The 23279-nt window shown below is 39.8% G+C and overlaps 1 protein-coding gene across 1 annotated transcript in view; it reads left to right on the forward strand.

Moving 5' to 3' along the window:
- Positions 1-23279, forward strand: part of ITGA1 (integrin subunit alpha 1) — a 186460-nt gene that overhangs the window by 84803 nt on the left and 78378 nt on the right. The window contains exons 8-11 of the mRNA XM_007951538.1: positions 169-317; positions 4147-4297; positions 16878-17043; positions 21925-21998. Coding sequence (XP_007949729.1) covers positions 169-317; positions 4147-4297; positions 16878-17043; positions 21925-21998 — 540 coding nt within the window. The remainder of the gene's footprint in view (positions 1-168; positions 318-4146; positions 4298-16877; positions 17044-21924; positions 21999-23279) is intronic.

Consider the following 23279-nt stretch of genomic DNA (forward strand, 5'->3'; position numbering starts at 1 on the left):
CAGTGATTATTATCAAAGCAGAATCGTTTGTGAACCAACAGATTTTAAAAACATTTAAACTTATTTTAGACTAAAATGTACTACATCTGATCTACATTTCTTCTACTGAAGAAAGTCAAAACAGGGAAATCTACTAGATGGATAACTTTCAATGGCTTGGTATTTCAGGTTGGAATTGTACAATATGGAGAAACTGTAACCCATGAGTTCAACCTCAATAAGTATTCATCAACAGAAGAAGTTCTTGTTGCAGCAAATCAAATACTCCAGAGACGTGGTCGTCAGACTATGACAGCCCTTGGAATAGACACAGCAAGGTATATGGATGAAAAATTCAATCCAAGTAAAAGTCTACAAAACCAGCTGCTCATGATCTAGGCCTTTGTTATGTTAATTGAAAATTACTTTTGTGACATTTTAAATCCATCTTTCTAAAAAACAAATTCAGCTGATCCATTAACAGGAACCAGACCAGGTTTTTCTATAATACTCTCTCACTATCCTTCTCATCTTCGCCTGTTATCCTGAAGGTTTAATTGATGGAGATCTAGTTGAAAAATTACTGGAGCTCTGGTAGCATAGTGCCTAAAGCACTTGACTGCTAACCAGAAGGCTGGCAGTTCAAACCCACAAGTCACTCCTCGAAAGGAAGGTTGGGCAATCTACTTCCATAATGATACTGCCTCAGATACCCAAGGAGGGGTTGCTATGAGTTGGGTCCGACTCGATGGCACATAAGAACAACAATAACATTGCATCACATTCTTGAGTACTAAAACTTAATATTGTTGTTGTTGTTGTTATGTGCCGTCGAGTTGGACCCTCCTTGGGTTTCTGAGGCATTTTCACTATGGAAGTAGATTGCTCCATCTTCCTCCCGAGTAGTGGCTGGTGGGTTTGAACTGCCAGCCTTCTGGTTAGCAGTCAAGTGCCTTAGGCACTAAGCTACCAGAGCTCCTAAACTTAGTATTAGTCAATATCTTTTTTCCTTTCTTCTTTGTTTTTAGGTTCTAGGAGTGCCAGTATTAAAAACAAATAAATAAAAGAATAAAAATTAGTCCACTTCTGTTCAATATATATTTCTATCCTAATATAACTATATATTTCCCAGTACTCCATTTGAGGTTATAGAAGATGTCAAATAAAAGTATCTAAAAGGCCAAATTAAATATTGTCTTATTTGAACTGCTTTTCAGTGCAAACATTGAAAGAATTAGAACATTTGTAATGTTCTCTCTTTCTTCATCTTTACTTTCTCTAAATTCCCTCCTATTGGCATCCCTTCTACAATTTCCTTCATGGAAAGCACCACTCTGTGGTTGGATTATGTTTTATGAGAATCTAAAGAACTGTCCTTCTCTTACAATATAGACCATTTCATTTTCTGCACTTTCTCCTATCTCATTTTCAGCTCTTATTTACTCCTGTCTCTCCCTAAGCCACCATTAAAACTTTTAGACTCATGAATGAAAATTAAGCAATACCCAAAAACTACAGGGACTCTAACAAATAGTTTGAGCAATATTAAGAATTCTTCTGTTAAGTGTCTTCAATTTCTGTACTCTCATCTGGTTTGAAGAGCTTATTATCCATGTTCTCACTTCTCCCACCTGTTAATGTCAGTGTTTAATAAATAGTTAATATGTGTACACCACAGATGAGGTCAGATACTCAAAAATTTAAAAATTCATGTGCAGCTTTAGACTCATAAATGTTAGAAAGCATGTGGTTTTAGTCATATGGGGCCCAAGAGAAATAACCACAAACAGATGGAGTAATTTCACATTCACTTGCATGAAGGACCAAAGATTTGCATGCACACCCTACATGTGTCTAGGTGTACTGAATACATCCTCTGAAATAATTTTCTAAATGTGACTGTGTATTAAAAATAAATCAGAGTGTTCTTTGAAAGCTCTAAGCCTGTAGGGAGCTGTACCATTTCCAAACGCAACCACTTAAGAATGAATATTCATCTTTGAAAACTAACTGAAGAAGTATGCTGGCTGATTTAGCTCATGCATAAATAGCATTCTGAATACCATGCCCCTCTATGGTTCTTGTCTATGTGTTTCATAAAGGGTCTAGCTGTAAGGCACTGAGATTACTGAGTTTTGAATATAAATAAAAATCCCATAATGCTGTTAATAATTGTTTTTCTTATACATTAATTTTTTGTTTTTAATTTCTTCAGTATTCCTTTCAAGCTGGGCCAGTTGCAAACCATACTTTTAATTTCTTAGAGCCATTTACCTCCATTTTCAGTGTATCTTATTTAGCAAACACTTTTGTGTCCCTTTTTCCCTTTCTCGTATTTTCTTTCCTTTCAGTAGACTTACATGTTTAATCATAAGGCCTGGTTTCTCCCTGTCCTAGAAAAAGAGATCTTCCTAGGATAATTGAATTTTAAAAAGCTTGGGGAGAGGTCAATGCTTAGTTCTAAGAAAGGACCTCAGATGGTGATGTGTTTTGGAAACAAGGGCAACTTGCTGTGGAGAATATTTGAAACAAAAGGGTGTTCTAAAGAGTTCAGTCAATGACTGCTCTTACGTTACATAAAGCTGGCTCCGGTGCCAGCTACCAGATTTTATACAAGAAAGGTCTTTTAATCATTTCCTTCTGTTGATGTTCATTCAGTCATAGCCTTGATCTTCAAGAGAATGAGGAGTTTTGATGATCTGAGCAATTAGAATTGCAAATAGGGTCAACTCTCATATGATATCCATTTCCATTCTTAGTCATTAAGACTAGCCTTTAACAGAAAATCTGTGTGGTATAGAGGGTAGAGATACACAGTCCCTCCGTGATCAATTTTTCAAAAGTATTTTTCTTTCATTTTGGAAAATTTAAGAAAAATAGGAACATGTAATAAAGAGTAGTACAACAGAATCCTGTGTACTCACCATACAGAGTGGACAATTGTCAAATTTGCTTCAAGTACTCTGAAAGGAAATGACAATCGCAGATATAATGCCCTTTGTCCACTAGCATCACTAGAGTCCTTTCAACCTGCTCATAAGATGCCTGCTATTATGCATTGCTGGGTATCTACCATATAACTAATGCATATTGTGCAGTGTTTGGAATGTTAGTTTGAGAAGTATTTCTTTGTCATATCCCAAACTACCATTCTTTGTCTTCATGACCAAAGTAGAATATTGAAAGGAATAATTTAGTACATGAATTGCTTCAGTTTCATCAAAATTTAAAATATCATATGATTATTTCAGTCCAAAGTAAGATGCACACTTTCTTGTCCAAGACTCAAGAAAGAAAGTGAGTGGAAGTTGAGTAAAAAGAATAAGAGAGGAGAAAAAGCATGTATGCATGTAAAGAACACATGAAATAAATTTTAAAATTGTTCATTTCCCCTTTCCTCCATTTGTTTCCATACCTTCTTATTGAATTAAATTAAAACTTACTTATTTACAGTTATAGCATTTTCCCTTTCTATGCCACCCCTCCTTAAGCCTGTGTCCTGATATCAAATTTAAACCAAATCTTTCATAGCTGCCCCAGCTCATCCTTGATCCCCATAACTCTGCTGACTGCCAGGTCACTGACTCAAACCATTGCTATCTGTAGCTTTTTATTTCTCTGTCTGATTATTTTTCCCATACTGAGAATGCAACACTCACAACCACACAAATGTTCTGTTCTCTCTCATCTCCTTTCATGAGTTCAAAAGGATTTCCACATTCTTCTGTGAATGTCATAGTAGGTGTGGAAGGAAGTGAGGACTAAAGCAAAAGCTTCTGTGAAGAAGAGGCCTGTCAAGCAAGGAGTGTTTACAGAGAAAAGGGTGATTGGGAGAGTACTTAGAGAACTAACAATCTCTAAATCTGATGAATGCACCAGTCACACCCTTTCTTTGAAATTTCCAAACAGTAAATACTTCTGCCTTATTTGTATAAGAAATACATGGTGATTAGCAGAATGGTGACTTCTCCATCATCTGGGATAAATCTACAACTATTACAAGTCATGATTGTCATGGCTTCGAGCTTCAACAGTGGGTGTTGATGTTGATCTTGGCGGGAAAGCACTGGGCTGCCTACAGTCGTCAGTGTTTTGATTTTATTTATTGCTTTGCCTAGTCTTGGAGCAATGTTTTATTTGCCTATCTTCTATCTGTGATTATTTCAGGAAGGAGGCTTTCACTGAAGCCCGGGGTGCACGAAGGGGGGTTAAAAAAGTCATGGTTATTGTGACTGACGGAGAGTCCCATGACAACCACCGCCTGAATAAAGTCATCCAAGACTGTGAAGATGAAAACATTCAGCGGTTTTCTATAGCTGTAAGTAAATTGCTAGTTGTGATTTTCAAATTCAAGAGTGCAGAGAAGAGCTGTGTACATATCATGGTAATTTAATGAAAGTTGCATAAATAAGGTTGAAGGAGAAAATTCTCTATTTGTTAAATAAGCTTTGTGAGGGCAGGACTGGGGCAAAACAGGAATGAAAAGAAGGAAAGAAGAAAGGGAAGAGAGAAGAAGAAGAAAGGGAGGGAGGATAGAAGGGAAGAAGAAAGGAAAGGAGGGAGGAAATCTAAAAGACATATTAGGTTATAAACACACTGGCTGCTAAATAACACTTCTTGAAATTCCCCTAAAACTACATATTAACTTGGCCAGGCTGGGATTCTCAATGGTTTGGCAGTTATGTAATAATGTAATTTGGCAGTTATGCAATGATGTAATCATCTCTAATGATGCGGTCTGATGTGATCAGCCAATCAATTTAAGAGGATTAGGGTGGGATGCCACACTCTTTCTCAGGTCATAGCCCTGATCTGATGTAAGGGAAGTTTCCTTGACATATAGCCTGCATCACCTTTTATCTTACAAGAGATAAAAGGAGAGAGAAGGGAGCAGAGAAGGAGAGACCTGGCTACCACAAAGGAAAAACTGGGAGCAGAGTACATCCTTTGGACCCAGGGTCCCTGAGCTGAGAAACCCCTAGACCCAGGGCAAGATTGATGCCAAAACATATGGAGATAGCCAAGGACACCAGGCCCACAGACATTGAAAGGAAGCAAGGGCATTCCTCCAGAGCCAATAGAGAAAGCTTTCCTCTAGAGCTGGTACCCTGAATGCAGACTTCTAACTTCCTAAAATGTGAGATAATGAATTTATGTTTGTTAAAGCCATCCACTTTGGTATTTCTGTTACAGCAGCTTTAGATAACTAAGACAGAATCCAAGAGTAGGATGCTGTTCTAATAGATCTAAAGTGGTTTTGGAGTTGGGTAATGGGTAGATGCTAGAAAAGTTTTAAGGGGCCTGATAGTAAAAGCCTAGATTGCCTTGAAGAGACTGTTGGTGGAATTATAGACATCAATGGCGATCCTGGTAAGGGCTCAGAATGAGAACTCTAACAGCAGAAATAGCATAGACAACCAGAAGTACTGGCAGAGAAAAGGCAGCAGCAGAACGAGGAGACAGTCATGATACAGCAGAGCATGACCCGTGGAGCAAGAGAGCTGAGTGCCTTCTGGAAGGAAGCATTCTGGTGGAGTGGGGTGGCCCTGGGCACTTATTAAAGAAGGTAGCCTTGCGACCTACAGAGCAGCAGATAGGAGTGCCTTCAGGCCAAGGCTTACTGGCAGAGTAGTGGCTCCAGGCACTTATTGATACAACTTAAGAGCTTTATAACACTGGCCTAAGCAGGGCAGAGACCAGGCCAGCTCAATAGGCCCAAGGGGTGGAGAGGCCAAGGAACCAAGAAGCAGAAGCTGAAAAGACAAGGAGAATGGGAAGCAGGGATGCTTCTGTTTCAAAAGATAGGACCACAAGCTCTGCAGTCTCAAAAGATGGGGCCATGACATCTGGAGTTTCAAAGGGTAGGGCCACAACTTCCTAGGCTTCAAAGCATCAGATCTTCACCAACTCAGTTCTGGAATGTGTGTGTTGCTGTTCATGAACTCCAGAAGTTTGGCACTGCATCTGTTGTCCAAAGCTGAGGGGGCAGGCCTGCCATGCCAAAGGGGCAGAAGAATGGGACATGCCAGCACCAAGAGGATGGGGTCACTACTCTATTGAACTAGGAAAATGGGCCAACCCAACTCAGAAAGAGAAGAAATGCTATCCTGGTGGGCCTGGAAGACCAAAGAGCCTTCCACCCAGAATATGGAGGGCATATTCTGCTGTTGCCTAGAGGGTATCAGAGAAATGATGATTTTCAAGCCTTGAGAGTTCGTGTAAATTGTTCTGTTGAATTTTGTACTTGCTTGGTCCTGATTATCCCTTCTTTCCCTCCAATTGTTCCTATTTATAATGGAAATGTTTGTCTGTTACCAGTTCCATATTGTACCATGGGGGCAAATAACTTGTATTGTAGATTCACAAATGAAGAATAATATTTCCCCAGGATAGAATTTGGACTGGAAGTTTATTTAAGACTCTTGGGATGGCCTTTCCTTTGCCACTGCTTCTTGTTGTCTATGTTGTTTCTGGTGTTACAGTTCTCCTTCTGAGCCCTTAGCAGACTATGCAAAGGCATTTGACTGTGTGGATCATAACAAATTATGAATAGCATTGAGAAAGATGGAAATTTCAGAACACTTAATTGTGCTCCTGAGGAATCTGTACATAGACCACGAGGCTGTTGTTCAAACAGAATGAGGGGACACTGCATGGTTTAAAATCAGGAAGGGAGTGGATCAGGGTTTTATCCTTTCTCCATACTTACTCAATCTGTATGCTGAGCAAATAATCTGAGAAACTGGATTATATGAAGAAGAACGTGGCATCAGGATTAAATGAAGAGTCATTAACAACCTGAAATATGCAGATGACACGACCATGCTTGCTTAAAGTGAAAATGACTTGAAGCATTTGCTGATGAAGATCAAAGTATGCAGTCTGCAATATGGATTACATCTCAATATAAAGAAAACAAAAATACTCATAATTGGACCAATCAGCAACATCACAATAAATGGAGAGAAGATTGAATTTGTCAAAGATTTTATATTACTTGTTTTCATAATCAACACTAATGGAGCAGCAGTCAAGAAATCAGATGATGAGGAAGAGAAAGACATAGAGAGGTACATGGGAGGTACAGACAACAAAGATGAACCCTTTTGCACATACAGTACTGCATTGTCAGTGAAGGCAAACATGGGTATACATGTTTAGATGGGTAGACAGGCTGAACTATTAGGTATGTCTATGAAGTGGGGAGTGTATCCAAGAATGTGTATAGGATTGGCAGACAATAGTCCTATAAGTTTATGTGAATGATCAGAATTCCCAGGTGTAGTAGCGTAGTGCCTAAGGCAGTGGACTGCTACCCAGAGGGCTGGTGGTTCAAACCCACCAGTAACTCCTCGGAAGGAAGATGGGGCAATCTACTTCTGTAGTGATACTGCCTCGGAAACCCAAGGAGGGGTCGCTATGAGTCGGGTCCGACTCCATGGCACATAACAACAACAACAACATAGTAGAGTTGACAAGAGGCAAGGTTGTGGTCACTGCTTGGTCACAGCCAGCTACCCAGATGGACCGGGTAGTTGAACCTGTGGGCTTAGGACCATAGTCACAGGGGACATCAAGCTCAATTGGCATAACATACTATACAAAACATTGTTCCACCTCCTACTTTGGTGAGTTGCGACTAGGATCTTCAAAGCTAGCAAGCTGCCATCTAGATGCAACGATGGGTCTCTCCTCGTTCAGAGCAAAGAAAAATAAAGAAAACCAAAATTCATGGAAATAATTAGTCCTAGCGACTAGTACACCATCCAATCTGCAGCCTATATAACTATGAGACCAGAAGAACTAGATGATGCCCGGCTAGCACTGTCATCCACTTGGAAGGGGATCTATGTAGGAGATCCTTGATAGAGAGGAAGAACAGTGTGAAACGAAGCTCAAAATCATTTGGAGGGGAAAATAAAAGTGGGGGGACCATGTTTGCTGGTCCGATAGAGCCTGGAAACCACTGAGACTATGGCCTCTAGCTGCCCTTAGATCTGGAATTGAACACACACCTGTGCTTTCCAGCCAAACAAAAGACGGGCATATGATTTGAACATTTACCTCAGATAGATACACTCCTTGGAGAGAACAATCATGGGAGAAAGAAGGGCTGCTTATGCACAAGGAGACAGCTCAAGGGGCAGGAGTGTATGGAGGGATGGACACTGGGAAGAGGTAACTATGGGAGGAAGTGGGAGGGGAGCTGTTGCATTGTGGTAAATTGTGGTCAATGTCATGAAACAAAGTGAATGTGAACTGCTGTATGGAAAGTGAATTTTCTCTGTAAATCTTCACCCAGATCACACACACACACAAAAAAAAATCAGATGATGTATTGCACTGGGCAAATCTGCTGCAAATGACCTCCTTAAAGTGCTGAAGAGAAAAGATTTCTCTTTGGAAAGTAAAATGTGCCTAACCCAAGCCATGGTGTTTTCAATTGCCTCATGTGCATGTGAAAGCTGTGCAATGAATAAGGAAGACTGAAGAAGAGTTGATGCTTTTGAGTTGTGGTGTTGGCGAAGAATGCTGAAAGTACCATGGAATGCCAGAAGAACTAACAAATCTGCCCTGGAAGAAGTGCAGCCATAATGCACCTTTGAAGTGAGAATGGCCAGATTTCATCTCATCCACTTTGGCCTCCTCAACTGTAAGAGAATAAATTTATGTTTGTTAAAGCCATCAGAAAGGACTGTTCCCTGGAGAAGGATATCATGCTTGGTAAAGTGGAAGGTCTACAAAAAAGGGGAAGCCCCTCAATGAGTTGGCTTGATACAGTTGCTACAACAATGAGCTCAGGTATAGCAAGTATTGTGAGGCTGGTGCAGGACCAGGCAGTGTTTTGTTATGTTGTGTGTAGTGTCACTATGAGTTGGAGCTGACTCAACAGCACCTAACAACAATTTGGGATGATATGATGGGGTGAAAGTCTTTTGTATATGACAAAGACATGGATCTTAGGGGGCCAAAGAGTGGCATGTCATGGATTGAATTAAGTTGCCCCAAAATATTTGTCAATTTGGGCCATGATTCTCAGTGGTTTGGCAGTTATGTAAAGATGTAATCATCCTCCATAATGTGATGTGATCTGATATAATCAACCAATCATTTGTGGGTAAGTGTGCGAGGATTAGTGTGCGTTGCAGTCCCCTTACTCAGATTATAGTCCTGATCCATTGTAAGAGAGGAATTTCCCTGGCATGTGACCTGCATCACCTTTTATCTTACAAAAGATAAAAAAGAAGGGACCTGAATACCACCCTGGTCTAACGAAAACATCAGGGAGCAGAGCATTTTCTTTGAATCTAGGGTCCCTGTGCTGAGAACCTCCTAGACTCAGAGGAATATTGATGCCACACATGGAGATCTCCAAGGAGCATCAGGCTCACAGATGTTGAAAGGAAACAAGGGCCTTCCTCCAGAGCAGACGGGGAGAAAGCTTTCCCCTAGAGCTAGTGCTCTGCATTCAGACTTCTAGCCTCCTCAGCTGTGAGAGGATAAATTTATGTTTGTTAAAGCCATCCACTTTTGGTATTTCTGTTACGCAGCACTAGATAACTAAGATAGGAGAGTAGAAAATCAGCACATAAATTTTATAGCAATCTATTAGAAGTCAACAATGATATTTCTATACCCAACTTTTTAAGTTGTAAGAAAGAAGCAAAGGGTCACCAAGTCATCTGTCTACTCTGCACAGCAAAAACCTAATAAAAAAGGCTCCTACTATAGCATAACTTTCTTATGAGTCTCTACAGTTAGGAGTGCCCCTGTGCACATGCCACTTCATGGTATTACCTGCAAAGTGAGGAGGAATAAGGAGGTAATTATCATTGCTCATGCACTTTGTCCGGGATTTCTGTGGTGTTTCCTCTGCACTTCACATCCCAAACTTCAAACAAAGTTATGCTGCCAGCAGCTATAAAATACGTTTATCTATGATTACATTTAACCTGGATAAGAGTGGAGATACCAGAACCAGAAGAGAAGAAATTTTCCTCTGGATCTTGTTCTTCATAATTTAGAAAATATCACATATAAAGTAAACCCACCAGCCACTCCTCGGAAGGAAGGTTGGGCAATCCTACTTCCGTAGTGATACTGCCTCGGAAACCCAAGGAGGGGTCACTATGAGTCGGGGCCGACTCGACGGCACATAACAACAACAACAACAACAACAATGACTTTTGTGGGGAATCCTGTATAAATAGAAAGCTATTCATTATTAATAACATTATGTCTGAATATGCAAAAAATAGAGAACATCTATGAATCAGAATCGATTTAATGGCAATGAGTTTATTTTTAGTTTGTTTGTTTGCTTTGGTGTTTGAATACTTAAGAGATCTTATTAGTGACTTTTTAACAAGTATCAGTTTCTAATAGCTCCTTAAACTTAGCTGACCCAATTTTCATGTTGTCAACCTATGGAGGGAGCATTCAGGAAAATAATTATAAATTCTACTATTCAAACATAAAATAATTTTAATGACCACTTACGTAGCACTCTGTAACTTAAAATGGTGCTTTATATCTAAGTTCTGCACATGTTTCTTTTTTACTTCTGGCATCCCAGAGACTCAGACTCCAAAGTTACTGCCATTGAATTGATTCCAACTCATAGTGACAACCAATGGGTTCCCAAGGCTGTAAATCTTTGTAGAAGCAGACTGCCTCATCTTTCTTCCATGGAGTGGTTGGTGGGTTCAAACCAGTGACCTTTTGGTTAGCAGCCAAATGTCTTAACCACTACACTACCAGAACTCCTTCCCAGAGAGAGTAAGGAAGCTTTTATTCTCTCCATTTTAGAAAAGAGTAAACTGAGATATAGAGAGACCACATGGCTGTAGCCCATGTTAATAATTGTCCAGATTTTGGAATCGAGTTAGAAAGCTTTTAAGAAAAAAAAAGGGGGGGAATAAACCAAATCACTGCAACAAGGAAGACTGACACTCAGAGAAAATACCAGAGGCTTTGATTGGAGAAAGATAGTGGCCTCCATTTATTAGAAGCTATGCAAAAGTTAGGAAAAAAAAAAAAAAAAAAGGATTAGGTTCTGTCAGGTTGTCCTTTAAGCAAAGACAGATCATCCTTTCAAAACGGGGCCAAAATTGTCATTGGGCCAAGTGTCTTCTCATTGTAAGAAGTGTAAGGGTCCTTGGCTTTACTATGAGGAAGGCTCAAGACAATGTGGGTTTGGGTAATATTAAGGAAGGTTATGGGTGGAAGCACCTGATCCAGTCTGAATTGGTTGTGGTCATTACTGGTTGACAGCCAGCCAAATAGCCAGGCTCCACACTTTAGCTCAGCATGTGAGCTGCTGCCCTGGCCACTCTTTGGTAGGCCCCATTTTCTCTCTATTGCTGCCTCAGTTCTACTCTTGGTGGTGCTACAGGGCTGTCATCACCTGTTTCCACTCACTTCTGCTGGTTCCAAAGGGTACCACAGTCCTCCTCTTTTCACTTCTCTTTGTTCCAGAACAGAGAGACATAAGCAGCAGGACACTACGCACGTCACATGATGTGCAAAGTCTCAAAGCACAAAGACTTGGGGATATTTTCTGAAAGTGAGAGGTATGAGGATGGGGGCAAAGAGGGTGACAGACACTACATTTTTGAGCCTTTAATACTTCTGTTTGAAGTCTGCCTTTGCTAAGTAATGATTCCATGGTCCCTCTGTCTCTATCACTTGAGATTGTGGAGATGGTAAGCAGGAAATATTTTATCTTCAGATTCTAGTCTTAGATTTTAAATGTGGAGCCTAATGTTATATTATAATGGACTTGAAGTGTGTGACACCTATGATACTCAAATGAAAATAAGAGAAGCTGAATGTAACAGAATTTCATTTATTTACACACAAAAGGCACTGTTCTACATATAAATGAATTGTAGACTTTGTATTTGACACATTTGCCTCAAGGGAACTTCAATTCTGAATGTCTATTTCAGGTAAATATTTTTTTAAAAAATACTTAATGTCTAGGCTTGACATATTTGTATTGAGCAAGACAGGAGCAATTTATAAGTCCTATTTTGTATTCTCATTCATAATCATGTTTTTACAAGCTACCAGACCCTTGAATAAAGGATCAAAGCGTATTTCTATTTTCATTATTGTCCTATGACACAACATAGTTCAAAACTATACCACAAGTCACAGTAACTCCAATAATTTCTTTTATTTTATGTTCTCCTGTAAGAAAGGGCTGGTAACTGCTGCCAAAAAGCTCACAGCTAGTAGGAGGGAATGGTAATAATGAACTAGAAGGCAGGTACTGTTAACTTGGATGAAGGGAAAGGCAATACACAATAAGGAGGAGGTTGGCACAAAATGATCAGGGCAAAGGAAGACATGGAGGAGCACAAGAGCTGAAGGCAACAAAGGTGAATATGATTGCATACACTATCCTGCAAAATGGTCCTAACAATAATCTGTGAGTACATACATAGATAGTCACTCAATCTGAATGAGATAGGAAGGTGAATAGGACTACATCCATGAATATATATATATATATAGATAGAGAGAGAGAGAGAAAGATCAGAGGACACTACACATGTGTATTTACATATGCTGTGAATATACCCATGAGTGTAGTACAGCATACACAGACAAGATTATGAAAAGTTCTTAGCCATAAACAAACACCTTAAAGAATGAGTCACTGGGCCTGGGTACTCAGTACCATAGTCTCAGGGCACACCTAGATCAATTGGTATAACACAGTCCACAAAGAAAATGTTATGCATCTTACTTAGGTTAGTAGTGACAGGGATCTTAGAAGCTTGTGAGTAGCCATCTAAGGTGCAGCTATTGGTCTCGCCCCATCTGAAACAAAGAGCGGAAAACAAAGATGCATGGCAATAATTAGTCCGTGACTCGGAGATCAGAAGAACTAAATGGTGCTCATCTACCACTGCTGATTGTTCCAAAAGGGATCATAGTAGTAGAGTGGAAGAGAAATGTGAAATAAAACTCAAAATAATTGAAAAGACCAGGCTTAGTGGGCTGATAGAGACTGATGGTACTCCCCTCTTCCAAGACTGAGGCCCATAGTCACCCTTCAAGCCTGGAACTGAACTCATCCCCAAGGCTCTACTTTTAGGCAAACTCTCTCACTGCTATTGAGTCGAACCTGACTCATAGTGAGTGACCCCTCCTTGGGTATCCAAGGTGGTGTCTCTATGGAAGTAGATCGCTCAGTCTTCCTTCCGAGAAGTCGCTGGTGGGCTTGAACTGCCAAGCTTCTGGTTAGAAGGCAAATGCCTTAGACTCTATGCCACCAGAGCTCCTGTATAACCTGTAGATCTGTTTCAATAAAATTAATTGGAGGTTCATGCATGTTTTATCTAAAATGTACTTCCTAGTAATTATGGTTTCATGGTATTATGGGCTGCATTTAATGCAATTTATTTTAGGCTGTTCATATATTCCAGGTGCTTACATAATTTTACTGTGCTACAATTTATGGGTAGTAAGTTAATAGATACTCCCACCCCTATCCTATAATACAGGACTTCATGGTACATATTAGTACTACTTGAGAGAGCAGCAATGTCTTCAGAAATAGACCTTCTACTCTCCAAATGGTGGTATTGTCCAAGACTACTCCTAGACAAAAATGAAATAAATACTTGTGGTGGTTAAGGTTATGTGTCAACTTGGCTGGGCCTGGTTTAAAGTGGCTGGCCAGCTGGATATAGTTATTCTCCATGATTGGTAATCAACTCCATGGTGTAATCTACTGGAGCAGATGAGTAGCTACCTTAGGGATGTGGTCTGATCCTAGTATATAAGAAGCAGCTTTGAGGAAGGGTTCAAGTTTTGGGCATGCTTGAAAACTGCATGTAGCTGAGTCGTTATTCTGCAACCTGCCATGTTCTCTGCCAGTCTTGATACTCTTGGTGGACTTGAATCAATGGCCTGCCATGTGGTTTGGTGATATCAGTACTGTGCCTTTCTACTCTTCCATGTGGTTTGGTGATATCAGTACTGTGCCTTTCTACTGGTCAATGTTGGGTTTGTCAGCCTCAGCAGCCAGCAGTTGCCTAAGTGAAGAAAGCCTCCAGTTTCATTGGGCTGGGAGCAAGAGGCCCAGCTGATGCCCAAAGTCAAGGGGCTTTCACCCAGCCCCTAGAGCCTGGCACTTTGAACTCAGACTTCTAGCCTCCAAAACTGTAAGAGAATAATGAACTTCTGTTTGTTCAAGCCACTACATTTGTGGTATCTTCTGTTAAAGCAGCACGAAGTAACCCAAAAAATACTTTAGGACAATTTATGATTGAGGGATAATATCTATCCAAATCCAAGTATTTTAGCTTCTATCTGGTTTTCATTTCTCACTTTATTTATTTATTTATTCATTTATTTATTTAATCTATTCAGACATATTTTCTGAAAAATTCAACAGAAGTAGAAAATACAATTTTTGAGTGTGGGATTGCTGAGTAGCAGGTCTCCTACACTCAGCATCGTGTGTAACAGCTCTCTGGCCTTGGAATCTGAGACCAAGATAATATTTCTAGCTCTACTTTTTGCTTGCTGTATGACTCTCTATCATTTAACTTCACTTACATTCAACTTCTTCATCTATGACAGCATTGTCTTGTAATGATAACCGAAATTTGTATATAAATGGAATCTCCTGTCCAGTATAAACCAAAATCCAAAACTCTCTGCCATTAAGTCGATCGATTCTGAGATAGCAACCCTGTTGGGTTTCTGCAGCTATAAATCTTTATGGAAGCAGACTGCCTTGTCTTTCTCCCATGTCTCCCATGGAGTGGTTAGTGGGCCCGAATTGCTGACTGTACCCAAATGCCTTAGCCACTGCAACACCAGAGCTTCTTTGGTCAACATAAAGTATGTGTTAAATAAATGGTAGTCATTGTAAACCAAAAAAAAGAGAAGAAGAAGAACAAGATCACAGCCTTTGAAAACTCTACAGGGTGCAGTTCTAGTCTGCAACACAGGGATCACCATGAGTCGGATCAACTTGATGACAACTGTTTTGTTTTAGAGCTATATAGGAAGCACAAATGGTTTGTGCTTGACTGCTAACTCAAAGTATGGGCACTCAAACCCACCCAGCAGTAGCACTGAAGAAAAAAGGCCTGGTGATATGCTTCCATAAAAATTACAGCCAAGAGAACCCTATGAAGCAGTTGTAGTCTGTAACACATGGGGTCCCAATGAGTCAGCATCAACTTGATGGCATCTAGCAACAACTCCTATTTTATATTTATACATTTTATTTTTAGTCTTTAAATATGTCACTTGGGCATTTTCCCTACTGAGCTTTACCCATTTGGCCTGTTACTCATACCACTGAGTGTATGAAAATATTCACGTCATAACTAACAATCATGCATGGTCCAAAGTCTTTACAATGTTTCCTTTTGTGGATTTTCAACTGTATCAATTTATAAATAAAATAGACATTAATATGTCAACCTGATAGTAAATCTAGAATATACTAAGTAGGAACCGAGAGAAAAGATGATTTTTTAGCCCAGGATGTCTTATAATCTATCAAATAAATTAGGGGCTCACTTGGATGGAGAATTGGTGGTAATCTAATAGAAATCCATATGTATAAAAATGCTGACAAAATAAGAGCCTGGCAGGTTGTTCAGAGAAGAACCCCAAGTGGAGAGTGAAGGACTGAGGAAGCCCTGGTGCTTAGAATCTCACTCTTCTGTTTTTTCCATGTTTACTCTTAATGTGAACATTCCATTTGGAATGAGATATCCCAGTGAAAGAAGAGCATCTTAATTGTTATTTTTAAATGTGACAGAGTATTTGTTAAATATAATAGGAGCAAGTGGCCCTTGGGTTTCCCCTTCCTGTCAGCATAATCCTCATATCTTTTTAATTCATTCTCTTCTTCTCAACACTTAGCAAAAGTGGGCAAAGTGACAGTGACCTCTATTGAGATGTCAAAGAGCATTTGATATTTGACATTTGCTTTTCAGAGAAGTGACCAGAAATTGATTTCTTTTTACTCTGCTGGGATTTTTATAGTCCTCATACACAGCTTTCTACCTAAAGTCTGAACATCCTACTAGACGTTAAGTTCAAAAATCAAAAAAGCTTTCCAAATAGTGTGCACATGACCTTACAGACAGCTTTCTACATGCCTCGTATATACATCTTGATTGTAGTGGTAGCAGCAGGATTGTCTAAGTTTGTCCAAATTCATAAAAAAGGATGAACTTGCTGTATATATATCATAGCTCCAAAGCTTTACATGAAAAAAAAACAAATGTTTGAGAAGCCTCCTTAGATATCTAAATAACTACAGTTAACTACAACAGATAGTTCCTAAGTTTCTTTTCTATAAAAAGGAATGTTCCTGTCTTTAGCATTTGTTTTCAAACAGGAATGCCCCATTTTTTTTTTCTAGATTACCCATTAAGTACTATTCAGTTCAATACCTGTGTAAAAAATGTATGTCTTGGACTGCCCATTGGTAAAGTTTTCTGGAGAAACTACCCTTTCAAGATTAAGCAACTCACTTTCTAACTGCTTCTGCTAACAGATGGTGATGTCACTGGCTGGAATAATATCAGAGACATCCAGAAACCATAATGTTACTTTTGAACAGTCAGAATTTACTGGTACAGCTCTTAATAACATGGATTCAAGAATGCAGGAGAACAAATTTTTGCACACCTACAAAATCGCCCTTTATATTTTCCTCCAACTATTGCAGTGTTTATGCCACAGTTAGTACTAGGGAGTCTATATATTCTCAGTGTTGTTTGTTCTTTCAAGATTGTGGGAGTAATAAGAATTGCATCATGCTAAGGTACTATATATGCTTTTATTTGACTGAAGTCCTTATTTAACACCAGAATTTAAAACATATCCTTGCCGTTTTTGCTGTGTCTCAGATTCTTGGCAGCTATAACCGAGGAAATTTAAGTACCGAGAAATTTGTGGAGGAAATGAAATCAATTGCAAGTGAGCCCACTGAAAAGCATTTCTTCAATGTGTCTGATGAAACGGCTCTAGTCACTATTGTTGAAGCTCTGGGAGAAAGAATATTTGCCCTGGAAGGTATGACTATTTCTCTTTATCCTGTGTGTTCTCTCTATAACTCAGACTCAGTGTAATGGGTTTGCAGTATTTATTATGACCACATCACTAATGCATTTTTACAGTGAACCATAGCCAGCATGGAACAATGGCCTTTTATATAAATCTGTCATGGAGATGGCTATTTCACACAGCACTGCGCTCACTGGAAGCTCTCCTTGTGTGGGAACAGCAGTGCTAATGTGTGAGCTGACAGTGGGCAATGTACACATGTGAGAACAAAAATATTCCCGTGTCTTTTATTCCTTTTCTGTGACCCAAGTTTAGAATATGATGATGCTACCTCTTGTGCCTAGTTTTGTTTATTTATTTATGTTTGTTTATTCCTTTCTTGGGCACTATGAGAATGTACTTATGAAATAACTTCTTTGTCCATTTATTTTCTCCAAATTTTGATCCTTCTCAAATTTAAAAGTCTTCCTGGAACTCTGCTTCAAGTCCCATGGCAGTGAAATTCCAGTTTGCTATATTATTCAAAATTGTGCAACTTCTTTGTAGATTTTTTTTTCTTTGATTTTCAATGGCAACTTGTTATTCAACATAATGAGACATAGTGTTCTTCCTTTTCCTTAAGTAGGGATGCCAAGTTACAAATGACTTTGGAATTAGGCCTTTCCTGACAAAAACCTTTTGGGACTGTCATGCCAGGCGAATGTGCAAAGCCATTTTACATTCTTCAACATCTGGACTCTCACAGAACGCTTGCCTTTTCTCATCATATAGGCAGAAACAGCCAGAGGGATCTACTGTCCTTTTGCTCCATCTGAATCTATTTCCCTCCTTGCGTGGACATGCTGAAGGATGGTGATTTTGCATCCTAGCAATGTAAAAGCTCCTTCTCAGTCTCCTGATCTGACCTGTTGTTGTTGTTGTTAGGTGCTGTCAAGTCATCTCTGACTCATAGCGACCTTATGTATAACAGAACGAAACACTGCCCAGGCCTGTTTCAGCCTCACAATCCTTGCCATACTTGAGCCCATCATTGCAGCCACTGTGTCAATCCATCTCCTTGAGGGCCTTTCCCCTTTTTGACCCTGTGCTTTATGAAGCATGATATCCTTCTCCAGAGAGTGGTCCCTTCTGACAACATGATCAAAGTAGGTGAGATGAAGTCTGGCCATTCTTGTTTCCAAGGAGCATTCCAGCTACACTTCTTCCAGGACAGATTTGTTAGTTCTTTTAGCAGTCCATGGTACTTAGTCTTCACCAGCACCACAACTCAAAAGCATCAACTCTTCCTTGGTCTTCCTTATTTGTTTTCCAGCTCTCCCATGCATGTGAAGCAATTGAAAGTACTATGGCTAGGGTTAGCCACACCTTAGTTATCAGGAAACAAAGAAATAAAATGGGAAAGAGACAAAGCTGGAAAAAAGATACATCCTTTTGATTGAGTTGCCAGGGAAATACAGGAAAGTGGCTAACAGACATAGAGTATTAAAAGGTAAAGTACAGAAATGAAAAAATAATTTAGAACAGCAGCTTTCAAACTTTTTTGGCAATGATCCATGATAAGAAATATATTTTGCTTTGCAACCGAGTGCGTGCATGCATGCATGCACGCACACACACACATACACATATATATGTACACATCTGAAAATGAAATGAAATTTTTATGAAATACCTTTATTATATGCAATGAAGCTCCCTGGCGGCATGGTTTGCACTGGACTACAAGCTAAATGTTGATAGTTCAAACCCTCCCAGAGGCACTGTGGAGGAGAAGCTTGGCAATCTGCTTCTGTTAAGGTGACAGCCGAGAGACACCTATGAAGCAGTTGTGCTCTGTAACACATGGGGTCTCCGTGAGCTGGAATCAACTGCGCAGCAGCAGGTTTGGTTTTCAGTTGGTAAATGCAATGCACTCTGATAGTTTCTCACATCTTCTATTCTACTTTATTCACTTTCAATTAAAAAGTGCTGGGTATGACTCTGTCTATTGACTTTATGACTGCGTCGCACCTGGTAAATAGAAAGCTTGATTTAGAGATGAGGAGGAGCCACAGAACCAGCCACACTCAGTTCCTTGGCTCCCATTTTCCCTGGCTGCTTTTCCCTCTGCCTTCAGAAACAGAGCACTCAAGTTGTTGATCTCTGTGAAGTCGCAGCTGCTTCTGAAGAACTCAGCTATTCTGTGATCTGTGTACAAGTCACTTTTAAGTGGCTTTCGTCTCTCGCTAGTTTACCAGATAATGAGCTTGGCTGGCTTTAAGGAAAATATATAAGGTCTTCCAAAACATGATGCACTTTTAACTTTTTAGTAACCTGTGCCAAAATATGGTAGAAACAATCTGTGAAGATCATTCAAAAGGAAAAAAAAAAAAAAAAAAACTTTGTTACGTTAGCTAGTTATATACAATAAATCTCACTTCTAAATTTCAAGTGGGCAAGTAAATATACTGTAATGCTGGAAGAAATGAACCCCACATCAGCTCTGGGGGAACAGGGTAGCAATCTGTCTACATTGTTTCTAGCCTAACCCTACCATCCCTTAAACCTCACACATGGAAGTGCCCAGACACTCCCAAGAAGTCTCTATGTTTAAAAATAATTTTTTTTTTTTTAATAAAAAACAATTCCACTGTTGAAAAATGTCTCCTGCATCTTTGTTGCTACACTCTCAGGGTGAACCAAGAAAAACATTTGACTAGATTATTTCTGACTTTTTTCAGAATTAGGAAACGTTTCATTTCATTATTAGTTGGGAAATCTCCATTTCCTATTACTATATTTCTTTTGATGGTAAAAGCCAGTTGCTATGGACTTGATTCCAACTCGTGGTGACCATATGTGTGTAAAGATAGGACTGTGCTCTACAGGGCAGGGTTTTCAATGGCTGTTTCTTTTTCATTTTTGAAAGTGAATCATCAAGCCTGCCTTCTCAGGCTACACAGTTAGCAGCTGAGAAACAAAGATTCCAGCCAAGAACCAGAGGCTGCACAGTGCTGAGAGCCATTCTCTCAACAGCCAGGAGCACTCCAGGGAGGAGTTGACAGCTAGAAGCTGAGGGACATAGAACAGGCTATTGCCAGGATGCTAATTCAGCAGGCAGAATAACACGCAGGTCCCTCCTCTTTACCAGCTGAAGGTAGAACAGCAGTAGAGGAAGGTATTGGAAACACATAGCTCCTCATCTGAGTAGAAGAGGTGGTTCTTGTCGATTCTGGGTGGCTGCTGCTCTTGCATTCTTATTACTGACCTTGCAAGAAATGAGAAAGCACCTTAAAGCATTGCAGACTTATAAATGCTTAAATTAAGGTGCGCCTTGGTGATTTAAGTGAAAGGACGATTCATACCTGTGATTATGATACATTTGAATTCTTGACTGATTGTCCCATTTAATCTAATTCTATAAAAAATAATTATTGATGTATTTGTCAGTAAGTAATCAGTAAAGTGTCTATTTTAACAAACAAAACCCTCTGCTACTAAATTGATTGTGATTCATGGCAACCCTATATGTCATAGAGTAGAATGGATCTCCATAGGGTTTTCTTGCCTGTAATCTTTATGGAAGCAGATCCCCAGGCCTCTCTTCTGCAGTGTCTCTGACTGGGTTCGAACTGCCAATCTTTTCATTAGTAGCCTAGTGCAAACTATTTGCACCACCCAAAACCCACTGCCATCGAGTCAATTCCAACTCATAGCAACCCTCATTAGGTTACCAAGGCTATGGATTTTTATGGAAGTAGATTTCCTCATCTTTCTCCAGTGGAACAGCTGGTAGATTTGAACCAGCAACCTTCTGGTTAGCAGCAACATGTCTTACCCACTACTTGCTCTGCTCAGCACACATGGCATTCCCATGAGTTGGCAACTAAGAACAATAAGAAGTAGTTGATGGTGAAGATCAAGTCGGGCTAGGCAAACAGGAACATAGTAAATAATATAATTTCACAAATTTTATAATTCCCAGGACTCAGTGAAATGGCAGACTGACTTTCTTAAAATTATGCACTATTTTTAACTTATCTGCAAAGCCAAATAAATCAGTAACACCCTACTGGAATCAAGTAAATCAACATTCCTTCAATCCCCTGATGAGTTTGTGGCTTTGCATTCACAAATATTTTGAAATGATTTTAGAGTAGCATACTTCCGTAGAATACTTTGGATTATCTCTACATTTTAATTAACAGTTTTAAAATGAGTAGAATTTTTTTTAAAAATATATGATTGAATAACATGTGCCCTAGACCCCTATCAAAAAGGCCCCTCTGATCTGTGAATCATACTCACAGCCAGCAATTAGAGCAAATAAAACTCGAGTCTTTAACCCCTTTATCAGATAATGGAATTCCAAGAGGATCGTAGGCCTGAAATATGAGTGGATTTGGGGGAGGCAACAGATCTCTTTCAATTTGTGGATGAAATTTATTCAGCCTTGTAACATACCAGGTAAGTTTAATGTAAGGTTGCAGCAGAATTCCAAGGGTATAGGGATGAGATGGAAGCTTCATACTACATTTCAACTATAATCCCTGGATCTGAAGCACCATGGGATCTACAAGCCTGCTATAAAATGCAAGAACAATATCATGGCAACCCTGTGTGTCACAGAGTAGAATGGGGATTTCTCAGTTCCTCCAGCAAGCATGGGGAAGATGACAAGCCCAATTCTGAGACAGGTGGAGTGAGATGCATGAGCCCTTCCACTAACCTCCTTGGACCTGTACCCAGCCCTACACAGGGATTTGGGATTGAGAAATGAGGGCCCTAAATATCTTAGAAGTTCTGATGGCTAAAGACCATCCACTAAACCAAGTCTCTGTCTGTTGGAAGTCAGCAGTGTGCTAGAAGGCATTGCTTGTTGCTTATGATGATTGTTTTCCTATTTTATAGCGACAGCTGATCAGTCAGCAGCTTCATTCGAAATGGAAATGTCTCAGACTGGCTTCAGTGCTCATTATTCACAGGTATGTTGGCCAGTTGGTAGAAAATGAAATGACTTTTGGCTAGGTTTTCTCTCCTAGAACTAACAACCAGGTGTCAGTATTGCAAGTGCAACCTGCAGTTCATGATTTCAGCCCATGAGGATGTTTTCTAATCCAAATAAGAAAATAACAGTTCAAAAGTTTCTTGTTAGGAGAACATGCTATCTCACACAGCTCACCATATTATATACAAAAAATTGTGAATCTGTTTGAAGGCTTCATTTTCTCTGGCCTAATGAAATATTTGATTTAAAATATTTACTAAGGATGTGAAATTATCATTTTTCAGTGACGAGGTATTCAAGGGCCCTGCTAAAATCTATGTCATGGATAAACACGACCCAGGATTCTTGGCATCTGGAATAAAGACAGAAGGCAAGATAAGAAAATTTATCATGTGTAATTGATAGGGCAGCTGTGTGGCAGAAATGATTAAGTGCTCCACTACCAGCCAAAAGGTTGGTGGTTGGAACCCACCCAGAGGTGTTTCAGAAGACAGGCTGGTGATCTGCTTCTGAAAAGTCATAGCTTTGAAAACCCTTGGAGAAGCTCTGCTCAGCACACATGGCATTTCCATGAGCTGGCAACTAACAACAATAAGAAGTAGTTGATGGTGAAGATCAGGTCAGGGTAGGCAAAGAGGAATATACCCTAGACCAAAGATAGATTCGGCTGAAGATAATCTTACATATGTACTTGTGCTACAAAATTAGCCGCATACATTACAGAAGCAACAGAGGACAGAGTTGGAGTAACTTCTCAGAGACAACCAAACACCTTGAGAGAGAGAATCACTGGGTGGGCCTGCGGACTTGGAACCACAGTCTCGGCAGACATCATGCTCAACTGGCACAACACAGTACACAAAAATCCTGTTCTACATCCTGCTTTGGTGAGTAGCAACTGGGGTCTTAAAGCTTTTGAGCAGCCATCTGAGATGCAACTATTGGTCTCCTCTCACCTGAATCAAAGAAGAGTGAAGCAAATCAAAGACATCTGGAGATAATTAGTCCAAGGATAAGATGGACCATTAGGACCTCAGCCTTCATGAACCTGAGACCAGAAGAACTAGATGGTGCCTGGCTACCAATGCCAACCGCTCTGAAGGGGATCAAAACTGGAGATCTTGGATAGATAGAGTGGGAGGAAAAATGTGGAACGAAATTCAAAAACACAAAAATGACCAGAATTACTGGTTGGATAAAATCTGGTGGAACCCCCAAGACTATGGCCCTGGATTACACTTTGGGCCTAGAAATGGAC

Source organism: Orycteropus afer, unplaced genomic scaffold (assembly GCF_000298275.1).
Source record: "Orycteropus afer afer isolate SDZICR_OR568_19922 unplaced genomic scaffold, OryAfe1.0 scaffold00296, whole genome shotgun sequence".
Classification (NCBI taxonomy): domain Eukaryota; kingdom Metazoa; phylum Chordata; class Mammalia; order Tubulidentata; family Orycteropodidae; genus Orycteropus; species Orycteropus afer.